The following is a 17500-nucleotide window of genomic DNA, read 5'->3' as shown; positions in this document are numbered from 1 at the left end:
TATATATATATATATAATATGTGTGTGTGTGATAATGATAATAAAGGATCCCATAAAGCCAAAACATAGAAAGTAAGTACTATATTTCAGAGACAGCTGTCTCTGTCTTCAGGTAGGTAATGAATAAGAAAAGTTACAGAGAAGGCAGTAATCATACCAAGAGATCCATCCACAGGTAGCTGTTTTACTAAGTCACCCTGCAGATAATTCTTCTTTAATCTTCTTAAGCTCTGGTTGAAGGAAGATTTTATCTATATCTGAATCCCAGGTGCCCTTTGAGATGTTCATTACCTGTCTTTGTTTAATCAAGGCTGACTATCATTTGGCTTTTGTGCCAACATTTGTTGTTATAAATTATATGTGACAAATTCCAGTTTATTCTGTGGTTATGGCTATTTAAATGGTTTAAAATAGCTGAGCTCTGTTGTCCATACCTAACTGACCGTTTATGTTGCATTAATCTCTGGAGAAGTTGGAGAAGGGATTTTCATATAAAAACCAATGTAAGATTAGTCAATAGTTCTAGCATTGGATTTCGTATACTCGTGTCTTTAGGGATGAAGATGGTGACCCAGACCCTTGGAAACTCTAACCCTTTTGCCTTCATCTACCCAAATACCCTAGCCAAATCCTTGATTATCGTACAACAAAGGACAATACCCAAAGATACAAGAGTATACGAAATCCCATGCCTGGACTGTGGCTAATCTTACATCGGTTTTCCAGGAGAATCACATCTCCAGAGATTAATACAATATAAATGGTCGGTTAGGTATGGACAACAGAACTTAGCTATTTTCAACTATATAAATAACCATAACCACAGAATAAACTGGAATTTATCACGTATAATTTATAGCAGCAAATGTTGGTACAAAGACAGATGATAGAATCAGCCTTGATTAAACAAACACAAGTAATGAACATCTTAAAGGGTGCCTGGGATTCAGGCATCATGGATAAAATCTTCTTTCAAACTAAAGAGGAATTATCAGCGGGGGTGACTTAGTAAGACAGCTACCCGAGGATGGATCTCTTGGTATAAATAACACCTTTCCTGTAACTTTTCTCATTCATTACCTACCTAAAGAGACAGAGAGCAGTCTCTGAAATATAAAAATTACTTTCTATATTTTGGGAATTTTATGGGCTCTTTTTATAAGATGGAATTCTGCTGTAACAGACATTTTTACCACACACACCGACACACACATATATATACATACATACATACATACATACAACACACAACACACACACACACATATATATATATATATATATATATATATATATATATATATATATATATATCAGACGCAGCTTATGTTTAATTTTCAAATAATTTTCAATACACAAAACTCGTCTGTAAAGCAACCCTTGGCAGAAGGGTGTATTTCTGGAACGAGGATTAAAAGATATTGCAGGTTATCAATTTAGCTTCAGTTATGTATCTAACCTAATTGCAATCGTTGGCAATAAAGCCACGCAATATGCAACTCCGAATGCTATCTGCATGAAATATGTGCAATCTGGAGTGGATTAAACCTTTAATCTGCTGCGAGGAACGTGTGGAATGATCAGCTTCAAAGGAGTCTCTCTCTCGATCAGGGATTTGTTTACAACAATCTTGTTTATGTCATTCAAACAACCGAAATAAATGCTGTTAATGCAATTTGGAATTATTTTGCATTCCTTTTCCGTCAATGATTTTCTTAGTTAATCTTTTTAAACATTAGTTTATCTCATTCTGATACAGATATTATCGTATAACGAATTTGTTATCGTGATGGAATCCAGAGTTGCTCTCTCCACTACCCCTCTGATCACCAACCTACCCCGCCTCAAACCGGGACGGACAAACTGGTTTGCAGGAGGGGAGATTGGATGTTTCCCCCAGCCTTCCGTTCTCTTACCTACACCGCCCCAACCGGAGCGGACAAACAGGTTTGCAGGGAGTGGGCGGCTGTGTCATATCTCCTTTACTGTCACCGGGGAAGGACAAATAAGATCCACTCGGAAAGATGTGTGTCTGTTGCGAGGGAATTTGGGGTCGATTATGTGTAAGCTGAGCAAACTTCAACAGTCAATGGGTATCTTCATAATTCTAATGGAAAGAATAAGCATTTTAACATAAAAATCACTGATATAAAATTCGCATTCTCCGATCTAACTCAAATTTCTTCCTCACGTATGGTGGCTTATAATCTGCTTTTAACATTACGAAAACGTCATACACCCATTAAGTCGTTCAATGAAATGCCTCTGCTGATATTAACTACCATACACATTTCTTATTACGATTACCTGTTATACAGAGGGAAGAAATGTTGAAACGTTAGTACAAATTTCGGTAATCGATCCACAGAATGTTATAAAAATGGATTGGATTTAAGATGTCAACCTGAGAAATGCCAAAAGTTCCGCAAATAAATTATGCTTGACGGAATTTAAAGCAAAGTTGCACAAAAATTAAATATTCTAAGTTAAGGAGTTGGCCATGTCAGTATCATACAAATCAACCAATCCTAATTGTATCACTCCATTTCTCCTTAATATAAACTTTGCAAAGGTAAAACTAATGCACATAGCATATATGACTACTGAGAACGGGTGGATTATAAAAAAAATGGCTAGGTAACAATTCAACAAGAATTCCTTCCTGAGAACTTGAGTATTAGTTATGATACAGTTATGCAACAAGTTAACTGCATGATTATGTAGACCTTAGTAACAAAATTGTTATTAAACGTTTTCTACCGGACTTCAGGAGAATATAAGTTCAGAGAGCCACTTATGGGTGAAGAGTTTCATTAGGAAAATATAACTAACAAGTAGTATAGCAGGAAATGAGATTTCGTGAGAACAGGCTAGTTTGCTTCTCAGACGTACCGTTGAATACAAATTGTGAGACATCTGGGTCGCAGTGTGTGAAGGAACATTTTTTTTTCTAGGCAGTAAGGCGTGGTCTCACTACCTTCCAGAAATTCTAGTATAAAAAATTAAAAAATGACCTTCCAGATTAGATATTTGAATGGGATGGCATGAAAGAACTTTTAACGTTCTGTTTACGAAGCAAATTTCCCGAGATTATCTATCTTTTGACAGCAATTTATTGATTTATTTGTTCGGCTGCGAGGGAATATATTGCGTTCTGGCAATCACAACGATCTAGCAAATTGCATCAGCAAACTTACTTGACACTACAGAAACCAGGTCATGGTATACAACAACTGGCCAGCAGTTGCATATTCTTTTCAATTGATTATACTTTTGAAAAATGAAATTACTTTTTCGCGCATTAAAAGGTAACTACTTAATGGCCAAGGAAAATCTTTTACACGGGAACTGCATTCATTATCAAATTTGGCAAAATGAATTGATAAACGGAGGTCTATTCCACAGAACGGCTGTTTCCACTTATCCCTCAAACAACATAGTTGAAAAAAAGTTGAACAAACTTAATTGCATATCGCTCTCTCTCTCTCTCTCCTCTCTCTCTCTCCTCTATTAATTATAATATATATTATATATATTATTGGATATATATAATATATATAAGTAATAATAGTATTAAATAAATATATATATAATATATATAAATAGGTCCTTATATATAATATATGTTATAATATATATATGTATATGTAATGTTGATATGCTATTATGTTATAGTATATGTATATGTATATGTATTGTATTATGTATATAAGGTTATATGTATATGTATTATGCAATTATGTTATATATAATATAACATACATATTAATATATATATATTATTTATAATATTATATATTATAATATATATATGTATTAATATTATATGTTATATAGTAATTTATATACGTATGATATATAGTATATATTATATATAGTATATGTATATGTGATATGTTATATTATTTTATATTATAAGGGTATGTATAATGGTATATGTATTTATATATATATATTATATATGTAGTCTGTTATATTGGTATATAATGTATATATATGTATCTATATATAATATCATAATGTATATAATTTATGTATATATGTATTCTATGTAAATAATAATATGTAATATAGGTATAGTATATATGATGTATATATATGTATAATATATATAAAATATTATACTATTATATATTTATAATTTAAATAATATATAATTATATATATATATTAATATATAGTATATTATATTATTAAGATATATTTTATAGATAATATATATTGTATTGTATATTATAATATATTATATGAAATATATATAGTATATATATTATATAACTATATATTCAAAAAAAAAAAAAAAAATTAGATTGTATATATATGATTTATATATTAAATATAAATATATGTATCTGTATGTATATATATGTATATATAAATGTATCTATATATTATATATGGATATTATACAATATTATATAATAATATTAATTATATTGTATATATACATTATATTAATATATTATATTTATTCTTATTATATATATATCTATGATTATATATATTATATATATATATATATATATTAATTAGATATTTATTATATATAATATATAAATTATATATAGTATATATATATATGATAATCTGTATATATATATATATTATAATATATAAATTATTAATATATATTATTATATTAGACTAGACATGATATAGATATATTATATCTATTATCTATACGATATAATAGATTATATAGAAATTATATATCTTAATTAATATATATATATTGTATCTGTATTATAATTAGTATAATTATATTAAATAGATATTATATATATATAATATTATGTATATATATATTAATATATATATGTATATATTACATAGATATATATATGATATTAATATATAACTAGTTATATATATATATTATATTATAATATTTATATATAATATTATTATTATTATATATTATATATATTATATATATATTATAATATTCTTATAGATTGATATTATATATATACATATATTTATATTAGTTTATATATATGATTATAATAGTCGAATAATTATATTATATATATTATATATATTATAATAGATATTATATGTAGTATATATGTATATTATAATATATTGTTATATATATATATATATAATAATTAACTATATAATGATATTAATATTATATATATATAAATAAAATATATATTATGTGATATGTCTATATATGTTATGTAGATTATATTGTAGAATACTATATATAATTAGATAGCATATATATGCTATATATATTATATATATATATATAAATAAATATAATAAAATATAGTGATATATAATTTATATACTTTTTATGTTATATAAATAAAAGTATACTAAGTATAATATAATATTCTATATATTACATATATATACATATATATATATAGTATCTATATGTTATAATGAGTATAGTATATAGTTATATATAATACTATATATTATATATACTTCAATATAATATAGATATAGATATATAATAATTAATATATTTAATATATATTATATATATTAGATATATATTGTCTATATATATGGAATATATAATATTAATAGATTTATATTACATAATATGTAAGAGAGTTTATTATTAGTAGTATATATATACATAGATTAATGAAATGATATCATAATATAGAGAAAGATAATATTATAACAAGAATATATAATAATAATATATATCTAATATATATATAGATGTACCTATAATTACATAGAGTAATATAGTATTACTATATAGTACAGCTATATATATGATAATACATTATAGTTATTCATTGTATGTACTATGTGTATATATATATATATATATATACATATTATATATACTATATATAAATATATATTATAAGTATATATATATATTATTATATAATAATATAACAACCTTATACATACATATAAATATATATGTAGGTTGTTAATGTATGATATATATATATATATGCATATATTTTATATGTTGTGTATATGGTAATATGTATATAATTATATTATATATATATAGTATATATGTAAATATATATAATATACTATATATTATATATATGTATGTTTATATGTATGTTTATATATGTAGTACTATATATAATATATATCTTATATATATATATATGTATATGTATAATGGTATTATGTACATATTGTATATGTATAGATATGATGCTTATTATTTAGTATATATATATAGGTATATATAGATATATATTGTTTGTGTGTAAATTGTATATTGTGTATATATATGACTGTATCTATAATATAGTATAGTAATATGTATACTATTATATATGTAGATATATAATAATTATGATATATATATTGTGTATATACTATATATATATTACTATGGCAACTACTATACTATAAGTATACTAAATCTACATTATATTATATATTATTATTATTTATTTAATATAAATAAATATATATTATTGTATGTATATGTCTCCCAGTATATGTATATATATATTAAATAGATATTATTGTTATATGATTATGTTATTATGTATTATGTATTGTGGTATATGTATAGTATTGTATATTGTATACTGTATTATGTATATGGGTCTATACTATATATCTATATATATGTGTGTATGTGTAGTATGTATGTATGCTGGGCTTATGCTACCATGTATATATATGGTTTTTTTTTTTTTTTTCTATGTATATATATATATAATAAAAAAGAGGTATTGGCCAGCAGGAAAAACTTCAGGCATTTTTTCGTTTAAAAACTTTCTAATTTTCACTCCAAACGCCTACGTTTCGGGATATAAATCCCAATCTTCAGGGCTAAAAAACAAGGAAAACATTAAAATTCTTATCATTAAATCAGACTAAAATGGGGCCACAGTAATTAAATTATGCTTATGTTAAAATTTCAAAAAGTAATATATATATATTATTAATTAACAATATATCAGTTGGAAATTGAAATTCGAATTTTATATAAAAGTAAGACGGCCGTAACTAAATTGAATAAGAAAGATCGACCAGTTAAAAAGGCCAAAAGAAGCTACTAAGTTACCAATGACACTTCAAAATAAATAAAACAAAAACAAAAGACACATTCTACAGCACAAACCACCTCACGTGCAAGCAACTAAGAAAAGTTACGTTTTGTTACTAAATGACAGGAGAAAAACATTGAAATCGTACCAAGCAAAAAATTTCTCCGTAATATGATTACAAAATCGGAGAAAAATAAAAAAAAATATATATATTATAAAAGGGCGGACAAAACAAAGCAAAAAAATAGCGAAACGAAAAGAACTCACCGGCGTACAGAAGTATAGATAAGACTGAATATTATTTATTTTTTGGAACTTAAAGGGGGAGAGAAATAAATAACAAAAAGGCCGATGAAGAGGTTAGAAAGGGCGAATGGTCTATAAGTAATGTTCAGTTGCTACAGCAGTTGAATGGTTGTGAGGGGGTTGGTGACAAGTTTGTTTAATGAAGAGGGACTGGAGAATGGGTAATGAACCGGTTATCTATGCCATTTGGGATAAGACTTTTAAAATCATTGTATCTGAATGGTATGTTTACATTTTATTGCATGGTTGCGTATTGCAGAAAATTCTTTCTTAGATAAAGTTATTCCTGTTCGGTGACTGACACCCGATGGCAATCGATGCGAACCTTCAACAGCCGACTCGAATTACCGACATAGGTTCCCAAATTACATTTGGGACAAGTAAACAAATATACCGTTGAAGATCGCATCAACTGCGGTAGGGTGTCCTTGAACTTGAAAAGACTTCTGATTTTTAAGGGTTCTTGAAGATAAAATTAAATTTAACATATGGGTACATATTGCTGAGTACGACGGTGAGCTCTCGTTTTACAAGTTTATATGTTGAACAAAAGGCAAGGATATATACAGTTCTTTTTTAGGTACATTAAAAGTGGGTGCTTTCGTTTAACAATGTCATTTAAAAACTCTCTCAAGATTTTCTTAAATAGGTGGGATGGATAGCAATTTCTGTTAAAATAGTTTTGCTAAGAAAACTACTTCCTCATGGAATTTGACCCAGTTGCATGACAAATTATAAGCTCTACACATAATGTCTTGCATGCATTAAGTTTAAAACCAACGGACAAAGCTAAAGAAATTTGTTCCCAAACCAATAAAAGTCTTCTTTCTAAAAAACACCTGTTAGAATTTATCATTACATCGTGAAATTGTTATATCTAAAAATGGCAGTTCGTTATTCGATTCTATGTCCATAGTAAAATTAATGTTCGGGTGAAATGAGTTAATGAAATTAAGGAACAAATGTGCATGATCTTTATCTTTAAAAGGTACAAACGTATCGTCTACGTATCTTTTATAAAAAATGGGTTTAAAAGATGAAGGACACTGGTCAAGAAATAGTTTTTCCAAGTGACACATAAGAATATTGGCAAATGTGGGACCTAAAGGAGAGCCCATTGCCATGCCATCAGTTTGTTTGTAAATTTTCCCCCGTTAAAAATGAAATAGTTATCCATCACAGCTGTTCCAAAACAGTTCCTAAAAGAGTCAATATCAAAACCTTCAAAAAAACACTATCTTCAGTAGGGGAATAAAGCACTAATTATTATATCTATGGTTTCGGTGAGAGGTACATTGGTGAACAGTGAGGATACATCGTAACTAACCATAAAATGACCAGGGTGTTGCTGTAAAATCTCGGGAATAAATTGGGAGGAATCAGTAATGTATGTTCATTGCTTGTTAAAACCGTTTGAGTAGGGGGACTAGAAATTTGGCTAAGGCAAAATTTGGTGAGTTATAGGCAGCTAATATTGGACGTAAAGGAACTGAAAGAAGAGCCAGTACTATAAAGAGACCGATATGTCTGATCATTCAAAACATTATTGTCAAAAAGTTGTTTAAGGCTACGATTAATCTTGTCCTTGGTCTTGAATATTAGACTAAATTCTGGAGGTCCAACCTCCCTAAATTTTGTAGCGTCGGAAAGGACATTGTTCATCTTGTTGATATATGCATCCCTATCCAGTAGAACAATGCCTTTATTATATATATATATATATATATATATATATATATATATATTATATATATGTATCAATATATATATATAGTATCAATAGTATATGTATATATATGTATATGTATATGTATGTATATATGTATATGTATATATATATATATATATATATATATATGTATATATATATGTATATGATATATATATATATAGATATATATATATATATATATATATAGATATATATATATATAGATATATATGTATGTATATATATATATATATATATATATATATATATATTTATATATATGTATATATATATATATATATATAATATATATATATATATATATATATATATATATATATATATATATATATATATATATATCTATATGTCTAAATTTGGGATTTACAGGATGCTGATATCTATTTTCACATTTGCGGATGTGGATATCCATCTTTAAAATTTGCTGATGCGGATATTTGATGACCATACCCTCTCTTATACATGCAAACACACACACACGCAGACAACAATCGCCACACGAACTTTGTAAAGGCATATATTCTCTTTATAGCAGAGAAATATAACAAAATATGAGATGTTAGTTCCCACCCAAGTTGCAAGAAGTATCGAAGAGTCATGGAGAAACCACACCAAAACTTTCTCTTGCAACTTACAAAATATATTACCTCTTGACACTGGAGGTGCGACGTCATTTCAGGAACCAGCTTCAAGCAAGAATAATAAAATGGCAAGAAGTTAACTTCTTCACGTTAATTTTCTTAATTTATTTTTACAAAACGACACCACGAAATATTTTTTAAACTTTCACCCTTGATGATCTGAAGAACGATCAATAATTAACAATATAATAAAACTTATGACTTAGGTCATCAGAGATTTTCCTGTTCGTGCTGGGTATAAGACACCTTTTACAGTCAAATAGCTCTGGAAATTTAGTAATTTTACACATTTTCATCAGATGAACCTGTTACAAATTGAAAATTAAATCCAGCTAATATTCAAGCATTAACGATAAATGCAATCTTCCCGGTACCTGATCGCTATCAGAAAACTATCATGGTTTTTTTTAGCTATCAGAAAACTATCATGTTTTTTTTAAAAGTTAGAAATCCATAATATTACTGTAAAATTAAAATTACTTAATCCCTGTAGTTACTATCATGAGAGAGAGAGAGAGAGAGAGAGAGAGAGAGAGAGAGAGAGAGAGAGAGAGAGAGTAGCTGGCAAGCTTACTCCATTCATAATGCATTTTTAAATCAATCTGTTATATTTCTGCTTTTCCAGTTATGGCAGCTACAGTCCTTACGTCGAGGCACTCATGGCCAAGCTTTGCCAATCACCGGAAACTTCAGGCCATTACAGCCCTTACACACGAGGGTCATAAGAACCAACATTCCGCCATATTCTCTGGTGAGTATCATTCAATATTTGAGAGAGAACCGTCATTTTTAGTTTTATTCTTGGTAAAAAAAAAAAAAAAAAAAAAAAAAAAAAAAAAAATGAATAACTGCTTAAGACTGACACGTCATATATCAACAATTTTTATGGTAAAAATAAAGCAGAAATCGTTAGGATTCTTTCTTACAGTAGGATTATTGTCTGGTCCTATTTCCCTATAGGCATTTGCAAGACGCCAATTATTCCTCACTTTCACACATGCTTGCAGACACATAGGAAGAATCACGTCCCGTTCTCCATTTAATTGACTGAAAAAACACTTATAACAGAGTATTTCATTTCCTTTTCGAAATATTTAAAACTCCTACACCGAGTTCATTTAGGGATTTCAAAAGGAGAACTACTGACGAGAACAAAATGTATAACTCCGCCTCCTGACGTACCCTATCTCAGAATATGAAGGAAATATGAGTAAGTGGGATCATCGCAGTTATCTTATCGGTATCGAAGTCGTTCAATGTTTTCAGCTACAGCTAGTATATGAAAAGACTTCACATTTATCAACTCTCTCATCTGCAGTGGTTTATTACCAGTTGACTGAATATTTACAAAGCTGCACTTCATGACATGAACATTTGTATCCTTTTGCGTGAATTCAACCAACGTTTGTTATCTTTTCTTTTCTGTCTCGTACAATTTATACACTTGACAACATCTCAATAGAACTTTCAATCCCTCTCTAGATATCCACACCTCTGACAGAAACAGGTCAGCACATGATATTTGTCACGTTTGTTCATGTAACCTATCGTAACGTAACTTCATAGCTATTACAACAGAATAGAAGAGAGTAGGATTTAGGCCAAAGGCCAAGCGCTATGTATCAATTATTAGGAAATGTTGGAAAGAGAAACGGAAGAGAGTATGAACGAAGGTACAGTAAAAGGATTGAAAATGTTGCAGCTACGGCCGATGGGACGCTGCAAAGAACCTCAAGTAATGCCTATAGTGCACCATATGAGGTGATGGCCTTTTGAATTTCATGATCACATTTTAGAATGATGTTAGCGGTTCCACCTAAAGCTGATTACACTGGCTTGCGCTGTTTTCAAGGTCTAACATATAATACCTGATTTTAGGCCAGTTTTTTTGCACTGAATTTAAAAAATCATGCTATTTTACTCAATCAGATCAAATTAATGAAATATTAGCACATTAAAAATATCCTAAATTCCGATCTATTTGTCGGTGAATGAAACACAATGTTGAAAATATTATACGGATTTATTCAAAGAAGGCTCACAAAATATTTTGAATAGATAGCAAGAAGAGTAAAATGAACTTTTTTGCTGAAACTTCTGATGGGGGAAAGCAAATCTTCTACCTTACTTGTCCAATGCCTTTACAAAGGTCTTCATGAGACCGAATTTGATGCGGAGGGGTGGAAGCAATATCTTGCTCGTTTCAACCAGAGGGTGGGACAGAACGTTGTGTGACCCAGGTTTTAACCCTTGTCTTGATGGCCACTCTTGTTTGACATAATGCAGGTCATCAGAACGGCTATCCCATAAGCACAGAAAGCATGGATATTTTGTGTAACCACCTTGAAGTCCTAGGATGAGTCAAGCAACTTTAAGATCTCCACAGGTCAACCATTTATGATCCTGGTAGTTCAGAGCAGACAACAGACGTTCCATGCTTTTGTGGGATTCTTTCATTTCAACCGAGTACCCAACAGGGATCGACGAAAACTTTTTTACATTATTCAGAAGAACTGCCTTGAGACTTCTGTTAGATGAGTCAATGAAAAGTCTCTATTCCATAGCATCATACTTCAGACCAAGTAATTCAATCAGGTCGGCAATATCGTCACAGTAGACCAGTGAAGATGCTTCATCAAACGTGAAGGATTTTCTAAATTCTCTCTCGCGATCTCGATGCCAATAGAATGTTGTTCCTGGTGCCAGTAAACGTTTCTCTCGAAGATAAGAACCCAGTAGCTGGGTAGACTCCTTGGAAAGGTTCAGGTCTCGTGTTAGGTCATTGAGTTCGGCTTGGGTCAAAGGCACCGGTTGGTCGTCCTCTTCTGGCCTGTATGCACCACACTCAGCTGTATCAGTCATGAAACTAGATTCGGAATCAGAACCAGATTCCATGGTGACATTTGGCTCAGGAATAGTAAGATCAGGGCCATGGGGGACTGGCTTTATGGCAGAAGGAACATCAGGGTATTGAACATGGTGCTTGCTCTAGCAATTGATGCATTTTAGATTTGTCATGCATAAGTAGCAGTCGGTAACGTGAGCTTTCCCTTCTCTTCACACCATTGGGAGACCAAATGGCATACTCTTCCTTTTCTTGTTCCTCCAATACCGGAAGTTTTCTACACGTTTTATAGCAGATATGGGGAGCGAATGGCTTATCCTGGTCCCCTAGTTTGACTCCAAACTAAGCTTGATATGCCGTCTTCACAAAATCCGTGATTTTTGCTTGACGGTCTGGAAAAATCATATGTCTGTAGATGTAATAGAACCTATTAGGATGGCTTTTACACTTCTGATCAATTTTTATACATATCTAGTCCTGAAAAGAGAAATAAAAATAATCATTAAAGGTTATCCACGACCCGGTTTTGCAAAAACAAAGCCCATAAACGCTTGGATAATTGTGATATTTTGGAAAAATATGCTGGAATAGAAACAGACTATATCTTAGAAACCAGTCCTGTATTTTTGAATTCAGCATGCAAAACGGGCACTAAATCAGTTGGAAAACCCTTGACCTTTGTAAAAAAGTTTTGAAACGCAGGCCAGTGTTATCGAGTAACAAGTTTACTTTACATGAGGAGTTGACTGTAGGTAACAATCTTTGCCTATTAATGCACTAACCTCATCACCTTGCACACTATTAACAGTACAAAGTATTATTTGTTTCAAGAAATTTCTACAGTTGTTCCACGGTCACTGCATCATCTCTTCTGGCTTCTATTAGAAAAATTTACAATTTGACTATTAAAAGCAGACCTCAAACCAATTATTATCTATAGATTTACTTCTCTTTTCAAGACTTTTATCTGATGCAGCTTTAGATATTATGACTATAAATATATTGAGAGAAGAGGTTAGGTGAAGGATGCCTTTGATAGAAGGCAGTGGAGAAGGTGCATCAGGCAACCGACCCCTTAATGTAGGGATAACGGTGGGAAAGAAAAAGAATATAAGTATTTTCTTTATCTATTTAGGCAATCTTTATTATTAGCAGTATTCTTCCCAATTGCAATTTCTCGCAGATTAGAAGCATTTCATTCTGAATTTCTTTACATTCATCATACAACATCGTATTTCAGTATGACTGCAGGTATCACAGTGAACATGGCCTCATCATGTCTGACAGAAACAAAAAAGAAAAACAATTACTAATTCATGATTCGAAAACTTAAATATAATGACCTTCATTAAATTTTTGTTAGAGTAAATATTTAAAAAAGTAACAGAATTATACTACAATCGAGTTTTCAGTAGAGCGTATAATGCTGTATGAAACTCTCAGCCACGGCCCATGAAACATTGAGCCATAGCTCGGTGCTGGCCTGTGTTGTTGGCACCTATAGCAGTGCTAGACACACAATCATGGCTGAATTTAACCTTAAATAAAATCAAAATTACTGCGGCTAGATAACTGCAATTTGGCATGTTTCATAATTGGAGTGTGGATGATCAACATACCAATCTGTAGCCCTCTAGCCTCAGTATGTTTTTAAGATCTAAGGGCAGACAGAAAAATTGTAGACCGACAGACAAATAGCCGACACACATACACACACACACAGTAAAACATAACAGTTCCATTGACACCTCTTACCCGATGAAAGCTTAATCTTTATAATTTAAGTAAAGACGAGTCAAATCTACTGAAACTGTTCGACCGGATAGAATAGAAACAAGTAAAAAACCATCAACTATAATCAGCAGCTCTCAAGTTGCTAACCAGATGCGATAGAGTAAGGATGTGTCCCATGGCTCCAGAAAGTGCTACCAGATGCACAATTCATGGCTAAATTTAACCTTAAATAAAACAAAAACAAAACTACTGAGGCTATACGGTTGCAATATGGTACTATGTTGAATGATTGGAGGGTGGTGATCAAAATATCAATTCGCATACCTCTAGCCTTGGTGTTGTTTTTTTTTCTAATCGGAGGGCGGACGGACATAAAAAGCAAGCACAATAGTTTTCTTTTACAGAAAACTGAACATCTACTATGGGTTTCATAGACAGTGCAAGCATATTTTTGGGCAATAAATCTGTAACGTACACTCGTGTCAGTACGAGATTTTGCTATAGTGTATTACACCCATTACCGTAATTTATAAGAGTATGATGAATCATTAATTGTAAAGAATATAGACACTTATGCCTATACCAAGACGCAAAAACTCCACCAGCCAGAAATGGATACGAAGACAACAGTATAAAAAAGCTCCGCCTATACTCTCCCTCCACCTCCAACCCCCATTCCTCCTTCCCTCCCTCACCTGCACTCTGTGTGTGTGTGTGTGTGTGTGTTGTGTGTGTGTGGTAGTGGCACTGTAAATGGTTATTGGAGTGAGAGATATCTGAAAGTATGGTGTAATAGTAGAACGGTAGACGCTAATTATGATTGATGGCAAAGCGACTGTTTTACTTGTGTTTGGTTACCTTCTACTTAATATATAAGTAAGTATGTATGTATGTATGTATGTATGTATGTATGTAGGTGTATGTATGTATATATATATTATATATATATATATATATATATATTATATATATATATATATATATATATTATATATATGGCCACCTCGGAACGTAAGTGTCGGCAAGGTTGCAGATATACGTTTGACACACAACTTTTTGACTTTTCTAGCAAAGAGAAAGTCGCCAATTGCCTTCAAATTGGTTTGAATAGGTAACTGGAAATACTTACTCTGTGTTACAAATAACAATTAAGCCTTTCTACAGCCCTCCCATTCATTAGAGTTAAGCCTTGATCATACCGATGCACATATCTTTAAGTCATGAATGTTTATTCTGTATATATATATATATATATATATATATATATATATATATATATAATATATATATATATAATATATATATATATATATATATATATATATATATATATGTATATATATATATCATATATATATATATATATATATGTATATATATATATATATATAGATATATATATAATGTATATATGTATATATTATATATATATATATATATATATATATATACATATATATACATATATATGTATATTATATATATATATATATATATATATATATATATATATGTGTGTGTGTGTGTGTGTGTGTGTGTAATGTATAGTAACTGAATCACGAAAGTTTGGAACGTGATAAATCAATAAATAAAGGTATACGCCACGAAGCAAAATAAACAACGGAGTCGAAAGATCTTGCAGAAACTCTGTTGTTTATTTTTTCTTCGTGGCTTATACCTTTATATCTATACAATTATAAATATATATATATATATATATATATATATATATATATATATATATATTTATATTGAATTAAAGATTATGTCATCGGTATGATCAAGGCTTTAACTCTAATGAATGGGTAGAAAGGCTCAATTGTTATTTGTAACACAGAGTAAGTACATCCAGTTACCTATTCAGACCAATTTGAAGGCAATTGGCGAGTTTTTCTTTGCTAAAAAAGTTGAAAAGTTGCGTGACAAATGTATTTCTGCAACCATACCGACACTCATGTTCCGAGGTGGCCATCTCTTCTTTACCTTCGTAATACAAGTATGTGGATGATGCCCTGAGTCCAAATGAGGATTGCGAAGAAGGTAACCAATCACAAGTATAACAGTCGCCTTACCATCAATCATAGTGTTTATCGGTCTACTACTCCACCATGCATTAAGATATCTCTCACTCTAATAACCATTTACAGTCCCGCTACCACACAGAGAGAGAGAGAGAGAGAGAGAGAGAGAGAGAGATGGGCGGACAATGAATAAATAATTTGGTCAACTGGCAGGTAACAACCGAGTGGCTCATTAGATTTATACAACAATGTAAATTATTAGATAAAACAGATTAAACAATCGTACAATAAGTTGAAACTGAAGCAACTTTCAGAGAGAGAGAGAGAGAGGGGGGGGGAGCCAGATGAGGGAAGAGAGGAGAGCGAAGGAAGAAAGAGGGGGGGTGGGGTGGTGGAGGTGGAGGGAGAAGGTAGACAGAGCTTTTTTATACTGTTGTCTTCGTATCCATTTCTGGCTAATGGAGTTTTTGCCTCTTGGTACAAGGACAAGTGTCTATATTCTTTACAATTAGTGATTCATCATAGTCTTATACACTATACTCTTATACACTATAGCAAAATCTCGTACTGATAAGCCTGTTCGTTACAGTTATTGCTCAAAAACGTGCTTGCAATGCCTGTGAAACCCATAGTAGTCATAAACAATGGTATTCAACTAGTATTTCCTTATTTACGCACGCACACAGTTTTACAGTAATTACAGACATGGTTGCAATTAAATACATATTTATAAATGGCAGTTATGTATAGGTCTCAGCGTATGGCTACTTGGTACTTAAAGAATATAACAATATACACATTTATGTATTTGCTGATTTATCTTACTCATTTCAACCGCTTTTTCATCATAAAGACTTGTTAGTACGTGTAAAAAAAACTATGAAAACATTGTGCAACATTAATGGATGATCTCTGGGAAAATGCATTATCTGCCTCTTTATCTCGAGATATACTACTGATCACAGCATTTTCAAAAACATATTTTTGAAGCTTGTCTCTCAGATACTGTAATCTGGTATTGATACAAGAATAAATATTATAAATAGTATATGAATAAATATGGGAAACTTACTGCAAGTCCCGCAAACATCGATTTTCCGTCGATAGATGTGCTAAACTACAAAGGTACTTTAGTCAAGGAAGGCTGCTGCTTTATTCTTGTTCAGCTTTAGAGTCTTCTTATTATATTCAGACCATCATGGACTCATTATGGCAAT

At 30.5% G+C, this 17500-nt stretch overlaps 1 protein-coding gene across 2 annotated transcripts in view; it reads left to right on the top strand.

The window, feature by feature from the left end:
- The window catches only part of LOC135206328 (carbonic anhydrase-related protein 10-like), a 143812-nt gene that overhangs the window by 112528 nt on the left and 13784 nt on the right, over positions 1 to 17500 (top strand). For both annotated transcript variants that reach the window (XM_064237756.1, XM_064237750.1), the window contains exon 8: positions 10309 to 10434. In XM_064237756.1, the coding sequence (XP_064093826.1) occupies positions 10309 to 10434 (126 nt within the window). The remainder of the gene's footprint in view (positions 1 to 10308; positions 10435 to 17500) is intronic.

This window comes from Macrobrachium nipponense, chromosome 11, assembly GCF_015104395.2.
Source record: "Macrobrachium nipponense isolate FS-2020 chromosome 11, ASM1510439v2, whole genome shotgun sequence".
NCBI classification, from domain to species: domain Eukaryota; kingdom Metazoa; phylum Arthropoda; class Malacostraca; order Decapoda; family Palaemonidae; genus Macrobrachium; species Macrobrachium nipponense.
Note: the sequence above shows the minus strand (reverse complement) of the source record. Positions and strands in the feature narration are given on the sequence as shown.